Raw genomic sequence first — 18,642 nt, 5'->3', positions numbered from 1 at the left:
TGGTGGCTCAGGCCTGTAATCCCAGCACTTTGGGCGGCTGAGGCAGGTGGATCACCTGAGGTCAGGAGTTCAAGACCAGCCTGGCCAACATGGTGAAACCCCACCTTTACTAAAAATACAAAAATTAGCTGGGCGTGGTGGCTGGCGCCTGTAATCCCAGCTACTTGGGAGGCTTAGGCAGGAGAATCACTTGAACCCAGGAGACAGAGGTTGCAGTGAGCCAAGATCATGCCACTGTACTCCAGCCTGGGTGATAGAATGAGACTCTGTCTCAAAACAAACAAACAAAAAACCTATTACTGAGGATTGACGTTTGATATTGATAATACCAATGTATTCATACTGATACTTTTAGAGTGCTTTCAAAACATTCCTAAATCAGAGTCGTTAAGGGAATTAAAAAAGATAAATGATGTTAACTTAGCCCCTAGCACAGTTACTAGTACTTAGACTTTAATCTCTATTAGTTCTCTTCCTCCAGATAATGGATTTGACCTACTGATCCTCATTGGGGAAGCAAAAACAATCTGTTCAGAAGTCTTTCTGAATTCACTGCTGGTGTTTCTTTTCTATTTGGCATCACATATAAAGCATTTCTTTTAAAGCACATGCCAATTTTTTTCAAAGGGACCTTTGTTCTCAGGTGATCCATTATTTGTGGAATCACTGCAGAATTTGGGACAAATTTCAACTTATATCATAGAACTCCTCAGTGTACTTTATTGTTCAGTCCCCTCACTCCTTCCCTTATGGCTCCAAGCACATTCTTCCTCCTCTCACTGCCAGAGTGGTTTCAGAAGATTCTGTAGTAAGTTCTCAGAAGTCTATTGTGCAGTAACAAAGAATTCCAGCAGTGAGCTGTGAGTTCTGTCTTTGCTGGCTTTCCCAAGTGGAAGGCTACACTCATCCTTCACTAATGGCAGACTAGGACAAGCATTTTCCAGGCCTGCAAGCTTGTTAAGCACTAGGAACCCAAGCAAGAACTCACCATGTCCATCAAACCTGTTGGGTGGATATGTGGGCAGGTGTTGAAGAATTTTTCTGGAAGAAGTACACACAATCTTTTGTAAAGAGGGTATGGGTGTGGGAACAACTGGGAATAAGATCCCCTAGAGTTTCTTTACTTTCCCAGTCATCTAGGAATTTGATTCAGTGTTTCGTGTTCTTTTGAGTCGTTTAGGTGATGTTTTCAAAGGTTTTTTTTTTTTTCTAAACTTTTTTTGTCTTAGTCGAGGGGATCCAGAAAGTAATCATGGACCTTGTAGATGAGTTTAAAGATGAATTTCCCACCATCCTAAGATTATCACAGTCTAATCAGATAAGGTGATTTTATAACCTTCAAAAAGAATACAAAAATTATATTCTATTTTTAGTATTGTACCAATTATTTAATACTTGATTTTGAGATCAGTGCTCAAACTTAAGAAAATATTAATTTTGCCTCGGAAAAACAAATTTCAAATATTACTTATTAGGAGGGGTCTATGGGAAGCAGAGAGATTGTGGACCAAGAAGTGAGGTAAATCAAGAATTAAGTTTAAAGACAATCACTATGTCATTAGGTTAAAAACCTGGCAATCTCTCATAGCTACAATTGCAATGTAAAATCAGAAAAATACCTAAGATATTCTTCAGCAAAAATCTATGTCAATTAAATCAGTGCAAAAACTTGAGATAAATTGTAACAATGGAATGATAAATACAAGATGGATGTGTGTTTTAATACTGAAAGAAAACAGTAGTATCAATTTAAACAAAGTATACATGTATATATTGTAAACTTCTGTTCCAAAAAGGATTTGAAACAGATAAAATATTGGGAGTGAAGCAGGAGTGAGGTATATATTTTGAAGAGACATAAAGTCAGGAAAAAGTAATATCTGTTTAGGGAACACATGTAACCTAATTTACTCAAAGGTTCACAGCCCTTAATGGAAAAATGTGGTTCGGTTATTTTGATCACAGTTGGAATAAATATTCTGTGAGGGTACATGGTACAGGGACAATCCTCTTATCCAGAAGTCAGACTCTGGGCAATGTCAAACATGAGGTACATAGCCAAAACCTGGAAGTTAACAAAAAGCACTCTGAGTAACACAGTAATCACAAAGTATACACATTTCATCCCAAAGGAGAGGTGACAGAGCTACCTTTAACCATGCATGCAGACAACCCGCCATTAGACATTTACTAGACATCTCACTATTGCTTGGGACTGGAGAGAAGAAATACAGACATAAATAAGATGCGATCCATTCTGCCAATGAGCTTAATCAAATGGAGGTAAGAGTTGTAAACGAGTAATTGCATTAGAATAAGGTAACTGTTATACCTCTATATCTAATTTTGAGGAGTCATTGACTCTACTAAGGAATGTCAGAGAAGGCTTCATGGAGGAAGGATGCTTTTAAGTTGGGTTCCAAAGGATGAATACTAGTGTTCAAGGTAAAGAAAAGGGTGGGAACAGTGGGTAGGGGCCGGAAGCATATTCCATTGGCAGTGTGGGTTAGGCCCAAAAGTAGGAAACAGCATAGTATGTTTCCAAAATGTCAAATAAATGTAAATTAAAGGCATGTAGGATAGAGGGGTTGAGGCAGGAAATAGTAGAAAATAGGAAATGTAACCAGGAGTTACGATGTGGAGGTCTTTGTATGCCATGTGGAACAGACTGGACTTTCCTGTATATGTAACACAGATATCAGTCACAGAAAGGGTTTGGTCTTGGAAATAACATTCAGTTTGCACATTGAAAATACTTCTTTAGTGGTAATGAAGTCTGAATGGAGGCAGAGCTTCTAGGAATATTTTGTTGCAAATGACAGCTAAGAACAAGGACATTAACACTGGGAATAGAAAGAATGAGTTGAACACAAGAGATATTAAGCGTATTTTGAAACTGACAGTGTGGGATGAAAAATATGTAGAGGCTGAGGAAGATTTTGGATTTCATGGGTGGCTAGAAGATTCTGGATTTCATGGGTGGCTAGTTAATAGGATCACTAGGACCCAAGATAAGATGAGGAAGAGCAGCTTTGGAGATAATGAGTTGGATTGGATTGCAGTTTAAGAGGTCATGCTACATCCTGTCCAAGCCTTGGAGTTGAGTTATAAATTGCATATGTAGGTTGGAAGCGCAAAGGAAGCCCAGGCTGAGGATGTATATTTGGGAGTCATCAGTGTATAGTATGTTGTTATAGTGTATAGTTAAACCATGTGTTTAACTAACTGTAGTGCACATTTAAACCTAAATGACAATCATCACTGCTCAAGAAGATTGTGTAGTAACATGAGGGCATAGGATAGAGCCCCCAACAATGCCATTGTTTAAAGGGGTTAACAGAGAATCAGGAAAGAGCTGAATGAAGAGAATGAAATTCTATGAAAGCCACAGAAGTGGAGAGAAAAAGGAGAGAGGAATTGGCAGCAGTCAGAATCCTCAAAGATGTCAGGTACGAGGTACGTTTTTGAAAGTTATTTTTCATGTCAGTAAAAATTTAGCCAACACTAAGTGGGTAAAATTTTAGTTCCCTAGAAAATTTACTTATGTGGAACCCCTCATTCACCAATAATGCTTGCTGTGTATTTAAACTCTTGTTTAGCAAAAATAATTTTCTGTTCTTTGATCTGAATAGGAGGTAATTGTTAATACACACAGATGATTCAAATCACTGAGCTCATACATTTCTAAAATTAACCAATAGGCATTCTTGTTTACCATTTAATCAGATGAGTTTTAACTCTCAGGACCTGCTGAACTCCCTTAGCTAGAGTAGAGTTCTGAGACTTGTGGAATGGACACCAGATGGTACAATAGAAGACAATACTGATTTAGCCTATAAGACAATAGCCCTGGGGGAAGTGGACATTCCCAGTGTCAGTCATCACAGGAAGAGGCGGGCATATTAGATACAGGACACCAGAATGCAGAAGGTTGGCCTTTGGCTGTCAGGGGAAGCAACTTTGCTTTCTGCCTTTGGCTGGCCCTCTCTTGGGTCTAGTGTTTGAGGAGGGGTGACACTGAAGTGTAGGAGTCTGCAGGCACAGTGGTAAGATGGCAGGCTGATGCTGGTCAGATCAGCTAAGCAGGAGAGATAAGGCTTAGAGTTTCTGAGAGCAAACTGGGTTTTCTAATACTGTATCTTAGACTTGGCATCCAGTTGCTCCCCCTCTTTGCATTCCCCTAGCCTTGGTATAAAGTTTTTTGAAACATTGGAGGCAATTTTTGGCTATGCTCTGGAGTAGGAAGGAAAGAGATGTCAAATAGCTCAGGCCATCACAGCAGAAATTATTGAGAAAGCCTCAGGGTGAATCCTAGGAAGCCGGAGACAGGCGTGGAAAATCTCATTATGTTTTTCAGGTTTTGATCCTCCCACCACTGCTGAAATCAGAGAAACTGGGGTTTTAATTAATCAAATAAATGGTAACTTCATTCATTCATTTCTATTTTCTGAATAGCTTCATTATCACTAGAACTGTAAGCATGGTTTATGATGACATCAATTGATATTGTGATCCCAAAAGATAAAGCTCTGAGTTCCTATTTCCAACTAATTGAAGTCATTTACTTATAGACCTTTGCCCAACTCAGAGAGGAACATAAAGTTAATTAGTTACTTTATTTCTCATTTTCAAAACACTTGACATTGCTCTTTTCCCACCATTTCCTTTGAAGAATGTGTTACTGAGATTGGCAAGAAACTTGAGTAGTTAGGGGATATTTTCATGTATTTGAAGTTATTTGCTCTTCAAATACAAATTATGTGGAAAACATTACTTATACTCAATTGTTAGCCAGATTATTTTTAAAAGGTTAGATTGTAAGTGCTGCAAATTTTTTAATTTCCAGGATAATCCATACTTCTCAAAAACACAGTGGAAGGAATGGTTTTAAAAATTCTTAGATGGCTTTATTAATTGGGTTGTATCTTAAATCTCTAAATTTTGTGATTAGTATTTAAATCTTTTCCTCCCCAGGCATGTATTTATTTAGGAAAAGGCCATTTTGCTGGCCTAGAACAAAAAAAGATTTGATGGGAGTGATGATGGAATTTTTGTAGAGGAATATACGTAGAATACAATAAGAATAATGATTACTAAATTGTTCTTTCTGGATAAAAATTTTGAAGGAAAGTTTCTTTTTAAGGCTGGGAAAGTTAATTTTATTTCATTTAATTAATTAATGTATTTTGAGAAGGAGTCTCACTCTGTCACAGAGGCTGAAGTGCAATGGCACAATCTCTGCTCACTGCAACCTCTGCCTCCCGGGTTCAAGCGATTCTCCTGCCTCAGCCTCCCAAGTAGCTGGGACTACAGGTACCTGCCACCATGCCCGGCTAATTTTTGTATTTTTAGTAGAGACAGAGTTTCACCATGTTGGCCAGTCTGGTCTCAAACTCCTGACCTCAAGTGATCTACTCACCTTGGCCTCCCAAAGTGCTGGGATTACAGATGTGAGCCATGGTCCCTGGCCAGAAAGTTAATTTTAGAATCTTGTCTTGAGATGATAGCTTCTGAGGTCCAGTTCTATCCATCCCTTCAGACCAGATTCCAGTAGCCTTAGTATCTACTTCCTTAGTAAAGAGTAATTTTTAAAGGTTTACACTTGCAAATTTCAAAAGATTTCCATATGATGAATTTAAAATTGTAAACCTTTATATTTAACAAAGAAATCTGTACTACAATTGGGTTTCTAAAAATTTTTCATTCAGATGCTCTTTCTTGGAATAAGATAAAAGTATTTTATAATAAATAGGGCCAATTTTTATGAATTTTTAAATATGAAAGATGATTATATCTTTTTTCTGTTATTTTGAACTTAACCACATACTACAAAATAGGAGGTTGTAGACAGGACATATTAGAATCCATGCCAAAAATTTTGGAGTTTTACGTACTTAGATGTACTTTTCTGAATTCTCTATGCTTTTGTTGTGTTGTTGGTTATTGTTAACGTGTGACAAAAACTGCTAAGAAGGCACCATTAATGTTTGGAATTTACCTGTAAAGGCATTGAGGTTTCTGAACATAATGAGACTAGGACTGTCACTAGAATGCTAATTCAATTATATTTTTGTCTTTGGTGAGTTTTTCCTTGTGGAGCATTATCATTATTGTGAAAGTTATAGAGTTGTGTACTGAAAACTTTCTGGGTGGTTTCTAATGTCATATTTGGAATATTTCTTTGATGTTTCTCAAGATTAATTTGTTGTATTTTCTGATGCTCTTCATTCATTCATTCTGACAAAGATAGACTGCCTATTACATGCTAGACACTGCTTAGGCGCTGGGGAAAAAGAAGGGAGCTAAATGGATTTAAAACACTGCTGTCATACAAATTATATCCCAGTCAAGTAAAAAACAATGAACAAGGAAAATAAACAATATAGTATATTAGTGCTAAGTGTTACAGAGAAGAAAAAATATAGCAGAGAAGGGATGCAAAATAGAGGTGCAGGGATAAGGAGCACAACTGACGCTTTGGGTAGAGTAATCAAAAAAAGTCTTAGTGAGGAAGCGATTCTTGAATGCAGATGTGAAGGAAGTGAGGAAGTGAACCTTGGGATGCTTGAGGAATCAAATGGCTGAGCTAGTGCAAAATCCCAGACACCTGAAAAGTTCAACAAGTAATGGGAAGGGAAGGGAAGAGAAAAAGATGAGGCTGAACAGGTGAGGAAAAGACTGAGGTCTTTTCTTTACCTTTGTAGGGCCTTGGGCTTTTACACTGAGAGCAACTAGAAGCCACTGAAACAGCTGAGTAGAAGGAAAATATGATCTGACACAAGTTTTAATTAGGTGTCTCTGGCTGGTGTACTGATAAACAGAATGGCAATAGGCAAGGGTGGCAGCAGAGAAACCACTTAGGAGGCGAACTCACTGATCTGGAAAAGAGATGATGGTAGAATTCAAACATAATAGACTGGGTCTGTACTGGGGGTGATGAGAAGCGGTCAAACTCTGGGACAAGGTAGAGAAAGAATTTAGTAAGATTTCTGACAAGCTAGTTTAATAGATACAGAATATTAAAGTTCAGCATTATAATTGTCATTGACAAAGAAATGGGCATGGTGTAGCAAAAAGAAAATAAAAAAAGAAAAAGAAGGTACGTATTTAAAGAGTAGAGCTCAAATGGAGAAACCAGTTAAGAAGAATTCTTGTTTACTTTTGGAAGAGCTCTTTAAAAATTCAGTGCACATTGGGTGCAGTGTACACTGCTCCGGTGATGCGTGCAGCAAAATCTAAGAAATTACCACAAAAGAATGTATTCATGTAGCCAAACACCACCTGTTCCCAAAAACCTATTGAAATTAAAAAAAAAAATTAAAACAAGTAAAAATTCAGTGCACAAAATATATAAATCCAGGAGGAAAATGAAACATTTGTATCTTTTGGCTGGTTACTTCAATTCTTGATATTTATCCCAAAGGAAAAGATATATATATAAAGATTTAAGGGCTGGGCACGGTGGCTCACACCTGTAATCCCAGCACTTTGGGAGGCTGAGGTCAGGAGTTCGAGATCAGCCTGGTCAGCATGGTGAAACCCCATCTCTACTAAAAATACAAAATTAGCCAGGCGTGGTGGTGCTCGCTTGTAATCCCAGTTACTCAGGAGGCTGAGGCAGAAGAATAGCTTGAACCTGGGAGGCAGAGGTTGCAGTGAGCTGAGATTGTGCCATTACACTCCAACTTGGGCCACAAGAATGAAATTCCATTACCAAAAAACAAACAAACAAACAAAAAAGATTTAAGTACATGGCAGGGAATTCAAGGGGTTTCGTGGGGGGACAGAATTATTGGACATTGAATATACGCAGGACACCAGGCACAATGTAGTTATGCAGTAGTCAGTCTCTACCAGAAGTAGCTTTAATAATGCATTGGAGAATTACACATCAGTTTATTTTCAAAGGCCTATTTTTCAGAAAAGAGAACCTGTGCAGAAAACATCCAAAATCAGGATGGCTATTGCTTTAGCCAAGATTAATCGAGAAACATTAATTCGAGGATTAAACAGCATATCCAGATCCTCCAAATCAGTGGCCAAACTTCTGCATCCTTGGCTTGCATGCAGACTTTTAGAGCTAAGGCACATATCTGCTGTCTGCTGAGGGAAGTTAATGCCCCTCGGCAACCCCTTTGTAACATGCAGGTAAGGGAATACTGCATATGCACAAGGACCCCTTTTAAAGAAACTGTTTTGAATTTGCAAAATTTGAAAAGTAAAATGTAGTGAACTTGATTTTCTATGTGTAAAACAAATATACTCGGATAAGAGAAATGAATGGTTGGGTCTTTTTAAAATATAGTATAATCTTTGGTTTAAATAAGTTTGAAAGGAAAAGCAATGTGGATTTTCTTCTACCTTACTGTTTAATTGAACTGTATGAAACTGTCCATTTCAAATGGTGCAACTTAAATATATGCATGCAAATTACCATTTATGTTAAATCTAACAGAAATCCTACAACTAGCCTTAAGAATTGTATTTTATTTTTTTCCTCATAACTTTGTTATGTTTCCAAGATAACTTTTGTTTGCCATAATATATTGAGGATATTTACCTATAAATTCAAGTTATATTTTCTACATTGTCTTATTGAGGCTCTGTTATATTTTGTTGAGGATAACAACTCTTAAAAAACTTTTTTGGAGCCAATTTTTTGTTTTCTAAACTTTGAGTTTTTCAATATGAGCATTATACAAAGCATCCTAAATTTCACTACAAAAGATTCAGAATTTTGCAAGTCTGGCATGTAAACTCCAGGATGAATTAATTTGAACTCTTTGTTGAAGGAGAAGAAAATGAGGCTCAAATTGAATTAAACCAAAAAAGAAGATGACTGAGCTCTGGTAAACAATCCAGAGCTGTTAAGATTCCCGACATAGCTGGATGCTGGTATTCAAAGGAGACCCGGATCCTTTCTCGCTTTTGCTCCTGTTCTTGGTTCTGCTTTCTCTCTTGACGCCATTATTAGGCTGGCTTTCCCCTCGAAGTTGCAATATAATTTGCAGCTGTTCCTTGGCTATGTTCTTCCAGGTTCAATTCCAGCAGAAAAAAAAAGAGAGAGGGAAAACCTCTGACCCCTCACCCCTGGCAAAGTCTCCAGGTTCACTCCAAGAGTACAGCTTATGTTCTCAGTCCTTACCTCTAAACCAAGGACACCAGATGCACTGATTGGCCTGGAATTTGATTACTTGCTTATCCCTAGAGCTGGGGTTGCAGCCCCATCCAGATCACATGAACTGAGAGTGGTGTGGAACGGGGGAATCCGCAAACAAAAATCTGGGTTGCTTTAAGATGGTGAGAAAATGGATGCTGGTCGGCTAAAATCAACAAGTACCCTTCATGTAGGAGTCTCTCTTTAATCAAAGATTTTGCCATTTCTAGAAAGCATCATATATTTCAGCTACAAATTGCCTGAAAGCAGCATTTATAAAAGGCTCTTTTATAATATCTGATGTCTGAGAAAGTAAAAAATGGTTTGTGTTTGCTAACCATGGATTCTTTATGAACTACAAGCCTTATTCCTGTATCTTTAGATCATTAAAAAGAAACACAGCTGTGGCTCATGTCTGTAATTCCAGCTCTTTGGGAGGCCGAGGTGGGTGGATCATTTGAGGTCAGGAGTTTCAGACTAGCCTGGCCAGCATGGCAAAAACCCATCTCTACTAAAAATACAAAATTAGCCAGCATGGTGGTGCACCTGTAGTCTCAGCTACTCAGGAGGCTGAGACAGGAGAATCACTTGAACCTAGGAGGCAGAGGTTGCAGTGAGTCAAGATTGCACCACTGCACTCTAGTTTGGGCAACAGAGCAAGACTCTATCTCAAAAAAAAAAAGATGAACTATATTATCTTAAATCCCCACTGAAATATCTTTCTAAACCTAATATTTTGATGTTTCTTTCCTTGCATTGTCAAACCTATAGTTTTTATGAGGGTTGGAGAAGAAATGTCTTTTGAAGAATATTTCTGTATTTAATATGAAATCATGTTTTAAAACACTGGTCATTATTCTATTTAGATTCTTCCTTTTTGTTTCTCTGCTAAGTCAGAACTGTGAAGGATCTGAGCTCTTACACTACCTGCAAGCTAACAAATTAGCCTGCCACAGTTGTACATACACATATGCGTATGTACGCACACACACACACTTGAGCCTTGGGTCACGAATGCATGGTTTATTATTCACAGCAAAAGCATCAGCCAGAGCAGTATCTTGTGTTGGTTCCCTATGCTAACATTCCTTAGCGCAGTGTGATGCAGGCCAAATGTTACCTGTGCACACAGTATGTTGCATCACAGGAGACAGGAACCTTGAAATCAGGAGACTCTGAGCTCTTTATAGGACACTGGCACATCTCCCTAGTCTCCTCTCCAAAAAGTTATACAGATAGAGAGACAGAGAGTGAGAGAATGAGATTAAGATTAATTATTCATTACCCTGGAATATAAGTACATGTTTCAGGGAAAAAGGAGAGGGTTTTATCTTTAGTGCCCTGTGACATGTTTGGGGAGGTAATTCTCTAGATCTCTCTAGAGGGATATATTTTTTCTACTTTGCAAGGCTGTTTGCTATTCAAACATGTCCTTTGCTCAGAAGGGCCAATCTGCACAGGAATGAGAGAAATCCATGTAGACATATCTCCCAATACTCATGAAAATTCAGTGGCAAGAAAAAAACTCTATCTTTCCAGATGAATTTGTGTGTTTTTATCCAGTAATGAGATCTAAAAGACACAGTATGTTTGCCTTTTTACTTTGACTGATAATGAGTTTCTGAGGTATATTTAGAGATCAAATGTGATAACTTATTCCAGAAACCTAAGATAAACAGGTTTAGGAACTAAGTGACGTGCGCAAGGTCCGTGTGTTAACTGTGACTCTCTTTCCTGAAATTATTTAAAATCCATGACTATGAAATCTCTTCTTCTTTGCCCTTATTCTAATTGTCTTATGTTTTAGCTTTAATTTTACAAATTCTTATCAAAGAAATATTCAAAATGTATAGAAGTTAATTGATTAGAAGTCTCACTTGAATTTAAACTAGTAGTAATATTTTGCTATATTGCCTTCAGATCTCTCCATTGTAAAACGAAACAATGAACCATGCCCCAATTTCTTCTCCTTTCTTTACCAGAGGTAATCACTTTTTTGAAGTTGATGTGAACATTTACATGCATACTTTTATATTTTCTCTACATTTGTATGCATATATTAATGTTTTTTTCCCCCAATTTCTTGCTTTCTTTAATTATTTAAACATATGTATGTATGGTCTTTTTAATGATTGTCCTTGATGTATTTGGAAGTGCTAATTTTTCTGACTGTTGTGATCTATATTGCTTCTCACTTATAATTTTCTTATAATTTTATTTTAACTGAAACTTGAAAAGAAAAAAGAAAACTTCAGAGTTTTTTGTTTTTGTTTTTGTTTTAAATCCCTTTTGGCCTTGGTGGTGAAACTGTCCCTCTAGAGAAATTGTGCTTGTTACTCCAGGAGTACCAGCAACCTGAGACCAATCTTTATGTTGTTTTCAGCTTAGGATTCCCTGCATCACACTGATAAGGTAAATTCAGATCCCTTATAAGGGACAAGCTTGGAATTTTAATCTCTCATGGGAGCCACATAGAGACCAGCTTCCTTACTTTCTTCCTGTACTGGTGGATGCAATTACTTGAGTCCCAATTTCACTGAAATTGCAGCTCTGCAAAGGCTTGATCCCCACCTCACATCTAACCAAGTCTCATATCCAGTCTCTGTATTAATACTCAAGCACCCAACCATTATTTTAGGGTCCAGCACCATCTCCAGAGTTCCTGGAATATAAGCTCACACACTTGCTGCTCTGGCTTTTAGTTCCCTCTTTGTTCCTGGCACTGGGGGTGGGAGGAAAGGTCCCTTTATTTTTGGAAACTCAGTCTTGTATTCTCTTTTGAGTTTCATTTTTATAGCATTTCTAGGTGTTTTTGTGTGAGATGATCCACATTAGCTCAGTCTGCCATGTTTGTGGAACCAGATGTCCTTCAGCTTTACTTCTTAATATCTTCCTTTACAAGTTTTAAGATGATTAAATTTGTTGGAAGTGAAGTATAGTTCTACTTTTTTATTTATGCAACAAATAGTGGCCGAGTGCAGTGGCTCATGCCTGTAATCCCAACACTTTGGGAGCTTGAGGCAGTGGATCACCTGAGGTCAGGAGTTCGAGACCAGCCTGGCCAATATGGTGAAACCTAATCTCTACTAAAAATACAAACATTAGTTGGGCATGGTGGCAGGTGCCTGTAATTGCAGCTACTCAGGAGCTGAAGCAGGAGAATCTCTTGAACCCAGGAGGCAGAGGTTGCAGTGAGCCAAGATTGTACCACTGCACTCCAGCCTGGGCAATGAGAGCAAAACTCCATCTCCAAAAAAAAAATTTATTGAAAACCTGATATGCAAAATCACTAGTTTAGGTACCAGGGACTCAGAGATGTTTCACCCTTGCTCTGTGGTCTGTGGGGCTCACAGATAAATAAGCAAATGACGTCAGTAGGATGTAGCAAGTGCATGATCAAAGTATGTAAAGTGCACTATGGAAGCCTCAACAAGGGGCCTATCATTCCAAAGAGTGGTCCATGTGGACAGTCTAGAGATAGGATACTGTATCTGAGTCTTGAAGGAGTAAGAATTAGCCAGATGAGAAGTAAGAGAATCATTCCAAGAAAAGAACAGTGTATATGAAGATACTGAGGTAAGAGAGAACGTGACTTATTCAGAGAACATAAGTTGTTCCATATGGCTGGAGTGAGACAAGTGAGAACAGTCCCAGGTCAGAGGTTCCAGGGTCCTTGAGGGCTGTGGGTTGGGAAGAAGCTTTACATGGGTAATATACAGTAGCTAGAGTTGAGAATCAGAATTGCCAGTGAGGGAAAACTAAGTTGTAGTAAACAATGTGTCTCAAATCTCCAAGGCTCAGTGAGGACAGAAATAGAACTGCCTATGAGGACAAGGGCCTGGAGAGTCAAAGGTACTACAGGAATGTATGAGATGTGGCAGAGGTCAACGGATTGGTCTGTAAATGGAGTGTGTCCATGGTACCAGAGTGTGCTGAGAGGAAAGTTCCGTAGTATGGAGAAGCCACATCAGACAGAGTTCAGCTTACCCAGAGTGGATTCCAGCATGAATTCCCTTAAGAATTGTCAAACTGCCTGTCTCAGATGAAGCTTTGTGTGGGGAAGTTAAATGGGTGAAAGCTGGAAGGACTATGGAAGGGGATATGCTTTGTGAATGCATGAAAGGTATCACCTTAGTAAACTTAGCTGTAAGAAGGTAAGTGGCCTGGTTAACTTATCTGAAGGTATGTTTCAAAGATCTGGATGTGCTCTGTCTGGTCACTGATTTGTGGATGACAAATGATGAAAAAATGCATTTGTAGCTGGAGTAAGTAGCGCTACCAAATCTCTCTATTATATGGCTTAGAATACCAGTGAGGCAGGTGACTTCCTTTGGAAACACAGAAATAGAGGAACATTTTCATTAGGACACAAACAATAACTAGAATAGTGTTTTAGCCCTTTGACATGGGGAGTTCTGAGATGCAGCATATAGTAATGGTTTCCTCAGGGTAATCAGAGAATGGACACTGGCTTAGGAGCTCCCTCTACCATCCACCAGGGCCTTTCTGATTGGATGTTCAGCTCTCTAGAGCATGCTTAATATGTCATAGCATATTAAAATGTTGTGCCAAATAGAAGCCTCCCAAAAATCTAACCAAAAAGAGGGGCCTAAAGTGATTCTAATGGCCTGTGACGGCACAGACAGTTGGGGTTAAGCCTTTCCAGCTGGCCACCTTGTTAGAAAAGGCTTCCTTTGCACCTGGCTCTATGGATCCTGAGTAAAATTATTCCGCAAACCCCTCCAGGTTCTGCAGGACTGAGACTGCAGTGATAGAACTGTGGCTAGTTCTATAAAAAGCCTTGGGAGTGGAAAACTCTTAGAGAATTTCCTGGTAGGTTTCACCATCTCCAGTGCCAGTACTTACAGAATGGTGCATCTGGTTAGCCTTGTGAGCTGCCTGCCTGAGTGGAGCCCACAGCTGCTCTAGGCTGCAGTGACCTAGATAATCGCCTTGAATGCTGACTGCAGCCAAGCCACGTCAGCTCCCAGACATTGTTGTTGATTCTGGCAGGCCAATGCAGGGCCACAGGTCAAGGAGTTCTTCCTGTGATAGACTCATCCCTATAATGGCATTAGAGTTGACTGTTTCTACTTTGTATAAGCACTGTCACATGGTATAGGATAAGATAGGGACAAAAGTGAAGAAAATCCTCAGCCTCTACAATGCCTGGGCTGTGGGTGGATCCCAGTGAACTTGCGTTCTTTTCAGGATAAGGATCAGAAGCTTATCTACTTAAAGCTTCTTCCTCAGCCCACCCTCTAAGTTAGACTCCAAGTTGAGGTTTAAACTATGACCTCATAAATATCAGGAAGTTCTGTAGTTCCTACATGGGCCTGCCATGAGGCTAACTTGGCTGGTATAATCTAGACCTGGGGAAAGAGGATATTTTCTAGATAGGAGAACTCCTGGGCTCTTAAAGACTCCTCCAAATTGGCAAAGGGATTAGGACATTTGAGCCTTTACAGGACCACTGGATTAAAAGCTTGTTTAACAACAATGTTCTACAGAACGTGAACACTGGGGTTAATAAAGTCCAGGTAGCTCTCTTTAAAGTCAGGAGTCTTTCCTGTATTCAAGGGTGTTGTGAGTTGGTAAGCAAAAACACAGTCGTGTAGCTCTTCCAAACTTAGAGAAATATTTTTTTTTCCTGGACATCTCTATAAGCAAGTCACCGTTTCCTGCAACATTTGTCTGAGAGTTAGAGTTTCCCCTATGACACCCTTTGTAACTCTCATCAGGGTGGTCTTGGACAATGTAAACTACGTGGGGCCTGGTAATTCTCTAACCTTCAGATCATGTATAAGTGAATCTTTATTTTCTAAACTGCTCACTGTTGGCTTTTTTTTTGTGGTTTATCTTAATAGTAAAAATAAGATGAACACACATACTTTGATGAGATAAGGCAGTCAAAATTATGTGGAAAATGTTGAGTTAAAGGTTCAAAATGTTTTTACTGCTCAAATATCCATATATTTTACATATTTTCCGTGACCAAATTTACAAAGAAATACATGAACATAACATTGATACCAAGATATTTTTTAACTCAAATATGCAAATAAAGTAAAATTAATATAACGAGGTTGAGACAAAAATTTTGAAATAGGCCAAGATCATCTAAAGATTGCCACTTACCAAATTTCTCCTGCTTTTTATCTTAGCTTTTACCATACACTATTCCTGCTTAAAGCAAGACAAAAATGAAACAGCATGGTTTATAATATGAAAAACATGTTTTATAAGTGAGTCATAAAGTTGAAAAATGGCTACTTGCCAGCAGCCACATATATTTTGGAGCAAATATATTTTCTGTAGGGATTACTTGTTATAGGAATAAAAAGTATTTGTTAAAAGCATTAAAATAATAAAAATGACCCTTAAACAATATAAAGATTAACTATTCAGAAGCATAACATGTATTGAATACATAATTTATTTTGAAACTAATTAGCTTTAATTACTTTTAGGTGAAGGACAAAACCTGAGAGAGAAAGATGTAATAAAACACAAAGAGTAATTTCTCATGTAGACGCCCGTATTAGTCCATTCTTTCACTTCTATAAAGAAATGCCTGAGTCTGGGTAATTTGTAAAGAAAAGAGGTTTAACTGGCTTATGGTTCTGCAGGCTGTACAGGAAGCACAGCAGCATCAGCTCCTGGGGAGGCCTCAGGGAACTTACAATCATGGCAGAAGGCAAAGGGGACATCAGCACTTCACATGGCTGGAACAGGAGGAAGAGAGGTGGGAGAAGCCACACACTTTTATACAACCAGATCTCAGGAGAACTCTCTATCATGACGATAGCTCCAAGGGGGCATGGTGTTAAACCATGAGAAACCACCCCCATGATCCAGTCACCTCCCACCAGGCCCCACCGCCAGTACTTGGTATTACATTTCAACATGAGATTTGGTAGGGACACAGATCCAACTCATATAACACCACTTTTACTTCTATTGTATATAGCCTACCAGTTATTGAACGTGGACCTCCCACTATGAATTCATATATTCACAAACTCAAGAACATTTTCAGTCTGCTAGGAGGTAGATCTGCCTTTCTTCCTCCTAGAGAGCCTGCTCTCTACTTGTATGTTTGTCTCCATGTAGCCTAAAAGTGGGATTCAAAGGCATGCTATCAATTTGCTTCTTCTAGCAAGAGAGAAAAAGTAGCAGCTGCTTCATATCCTGGAAACTCTTTCTTGAAGCCAGGAATTCTGGGAAATGCTGCAGGTGACCTGTGTAGGGAGTGGGGAGAAACTTTCCCTACCTATCCGTACATCTAGGAGTTAGTATGGCCCAAAGAGAAAGGAGGAAGAAAGAAAACAGCCTTTCCCCAACCCCCAGCACTCCCATCCCCCACTCTTAGCTACTAAGCTAGAGCCTATTCTTGGTTTCCTTGTTCTGTAAATCACTTAAGAGGGAAGAAGGAAATTGCAGTGGGCAATTTTGTTCTGCATTCAGTAGTGGCAGCACTAAGCAAACACTGAGCATACTAGAACAGGATGCACACATATTTTAATAATTTCATTTACAAAAATACCATATGTGCTTTCAACTTAACATGGAAAATACAGAAAACAAGAAAGAATTGAATCTCTCTGAACCTGTGTTCCTATTTCATAGGTTTTTTAGAGGATAAAATGAGACAATGGAAGGAAAGCCATTAGAATAGAATCTAGCATGTAATGAGTGTTCTACAAATGTTAACTATACAAAGCCACATTACTAAATCATAACAGCAATTAAAATTTGGGTGAATTTCTGTCCAAACTTTTTCTATGCAACGTTAATTGTGTTACTTTTAATCATAAAAACATTGGACATAGAATTTTTAAACTTTTCAATTGAAGTATACAGAAGAGTGTAGCTCCATGAATTTTCATAAATTGAACATATCTTGGTAAGCAGCACTCAAGAAATCTTCTCATGCTGCCTTATAGTCACTAATTCCCCCCCTTGCTAGGATAATTGTTTCCTTTCCTTCCAGCAGCATAGATTAGTTTGGCTTGTTTTTGTATGTTATCTAAATGGAATCAATCATACTTGTTATGCTTACTATTTTGAACCTTGATCTTTCTCAAATCATGAGGTACTATTAATGTCCCCTGATGCTACCCATATACAGACATTCTGCTAAAAACTTTACGAACATTTTCTTATTTATCTTCACAGCGAATCTACGAGATAAACATTAGCTATTATTCTCAATTTGGAGATAAGGGAACCAAAGCTTAGAGGGAAGAATTAATTTGTCCAAGATTTCATTACTCAAGAACTCTGGAGCCAGAGATGAACTACATCTGTTTACTCCAGAGTCCATCCCTGTACTGCATGCCTTTACCATTCTTCATAAGCAGCGTAACTTAATGATTAGGGTAACTGCTTGGGCCCTGTAGTATGATTCCCAGTTTAAATCTTATTTTGCTACTTACCAGCTATATTACCATAGGCAAGTTTCAACTTTTCTTTTTTCTGTTTTCCAGTTGTGGAATGAGGATAATAATAATATAAACTTCATAGGATTGTTTAAGAATTAAATATGAATATTTATAAAGTACATTGAACAGGACCTGGTAGACAGTGCCATGTAAGTGTTTGTTCAACAAAGGCTTATCACATGTTCTTCAGAAGTACCTTTTATATATTTATTTTGAGATGTTGTTTCGCTCTTGTTGCCCAGGCTGGAGTGCAATGGCATGATTTCAGCTCACTGCAACTGAGGAAGGAGACCCAGGCGTCTAGGATCACCTCCCCCTTGATCTCCACACTGCATTTCAATAGAAGAAAAGGCGGTGACACCTCTTGAATCACGTTCCTATAAAATAGCAAGCGTGGTATGGGGGATTCTCTCCGGAAGACATTGTTTTTACTTAAACAAGATCACACCCCCACCTCAATCCTCCATCCGCGAGACCAGAACCCTTTCATAGGTGATTTCTAAAGCTGTAAACCCAAGACCCTTTCACATGTAATTCCTAAAACTGTAAACCCAACACCCTTTCATATATGATTTCTAAAGCTGTAAACCCAAGACCCTTTCATATGTGATTTCTAAAGCTGCAGACCCAAGACCCTTTTCACTTGTAATTTCTAAGGCTGTAAACCTAAGATCCTTTCCCGTGTAATATCTAGAGTGTAAGTCTATATGAAGGCAGAGCTTCTCTTTGTTAGGGGAGCTTGGCCATTTGGACAAAACATAAAGCCTTGCTCCCATGCAAGGTTTTTTAATAATAAAACCCCTCCTTTCTAGTTCGGTGTCCGAGAGGTCTGTTTCTCTCAGCTGCTCCAGCTTCACAACCTCTACCTCCCAAGTTCAAGCGATTCTACTGCCTCAGCCTCCCAAGTAGCTGGGATTACAGGCATGTACCACCATGCCTGGCTAATTTTTGTATTTTTGTATTTTTAGTAGAGACGGGGTTTCACCATGTTGGTCAGGCTGGTCTCAAACTCCTGACTTCAGGTGATCCACCCACCTTGGC

The 18,642-nt window shown here is 38.7% G+C and overlaps 2 protein-coding genes across 3 annotated transcripts in view; one reads left to right on the top strand and one right to left on the bottom strand.

Annotated features, from left to right (window-relative positions):
- The first annotated feature begins 989 nt into the window (after positions 1–989).
- The window catches only part of SPATA9 (spermatogenesis associated 9), a 24,247-nt gene continuing 6,594 nt past the window's right edge, over positions 990–18,642 (top strand). Inside the window, 4 exon segments of the mRNA XM_021665397.2 lie at positions 990–1,050; positions 1,230–1,323; positions 7,927–8,096; positions 8,099–8,148. Of these exon segments, the coding sequence (XP_021521072.2) occupies positions 990–1,050; positions 1,230–1,323; positions 7,927–8,096; positions 8,099–8,148 (375 nt within the window).
- RFESD (Rieske Fe-S domain containing) overlaps positions 15,092–18,642 on the bottom strand; it is a 26,870-nt gene continuing 23,319 nt past the window's right edge. For both annotated transcript variants that reach the window (XM_012477624.2, XM_064376162.1), the window contains one exon: positions 15,092–17,978. In XM_012477624.2, the coding sequence (XP_012333047.2) occupies positions 17,871–17,978 (108 nt within the window). In that variant the 3' untranslated portion in view covers positions 15,092–17,870. The remainder of the gene's footprint in view (positions 17,979–18,642) is intronic.

This window comes from Aotus nancymaae, unplaced genomic scaffold (assembly GCF_030222135.1).
Source record: "Aotus nancymaae isolate 86718 unplaced genomic scaffold, 86718_ANA_hifiasm-v0.15.2.pri h1tg000014l, whole genome shotgun sequence".
NCBI lineage: Eukaryota > Metazoa > Chordata > Mammalia > Primates > Aotidae > Aotus > Aotus nancymaae.
Note: the sequence above shows the minus strand (reverse complement) of the source record. Positions and strands in the feature narration are given on the sequence as shown.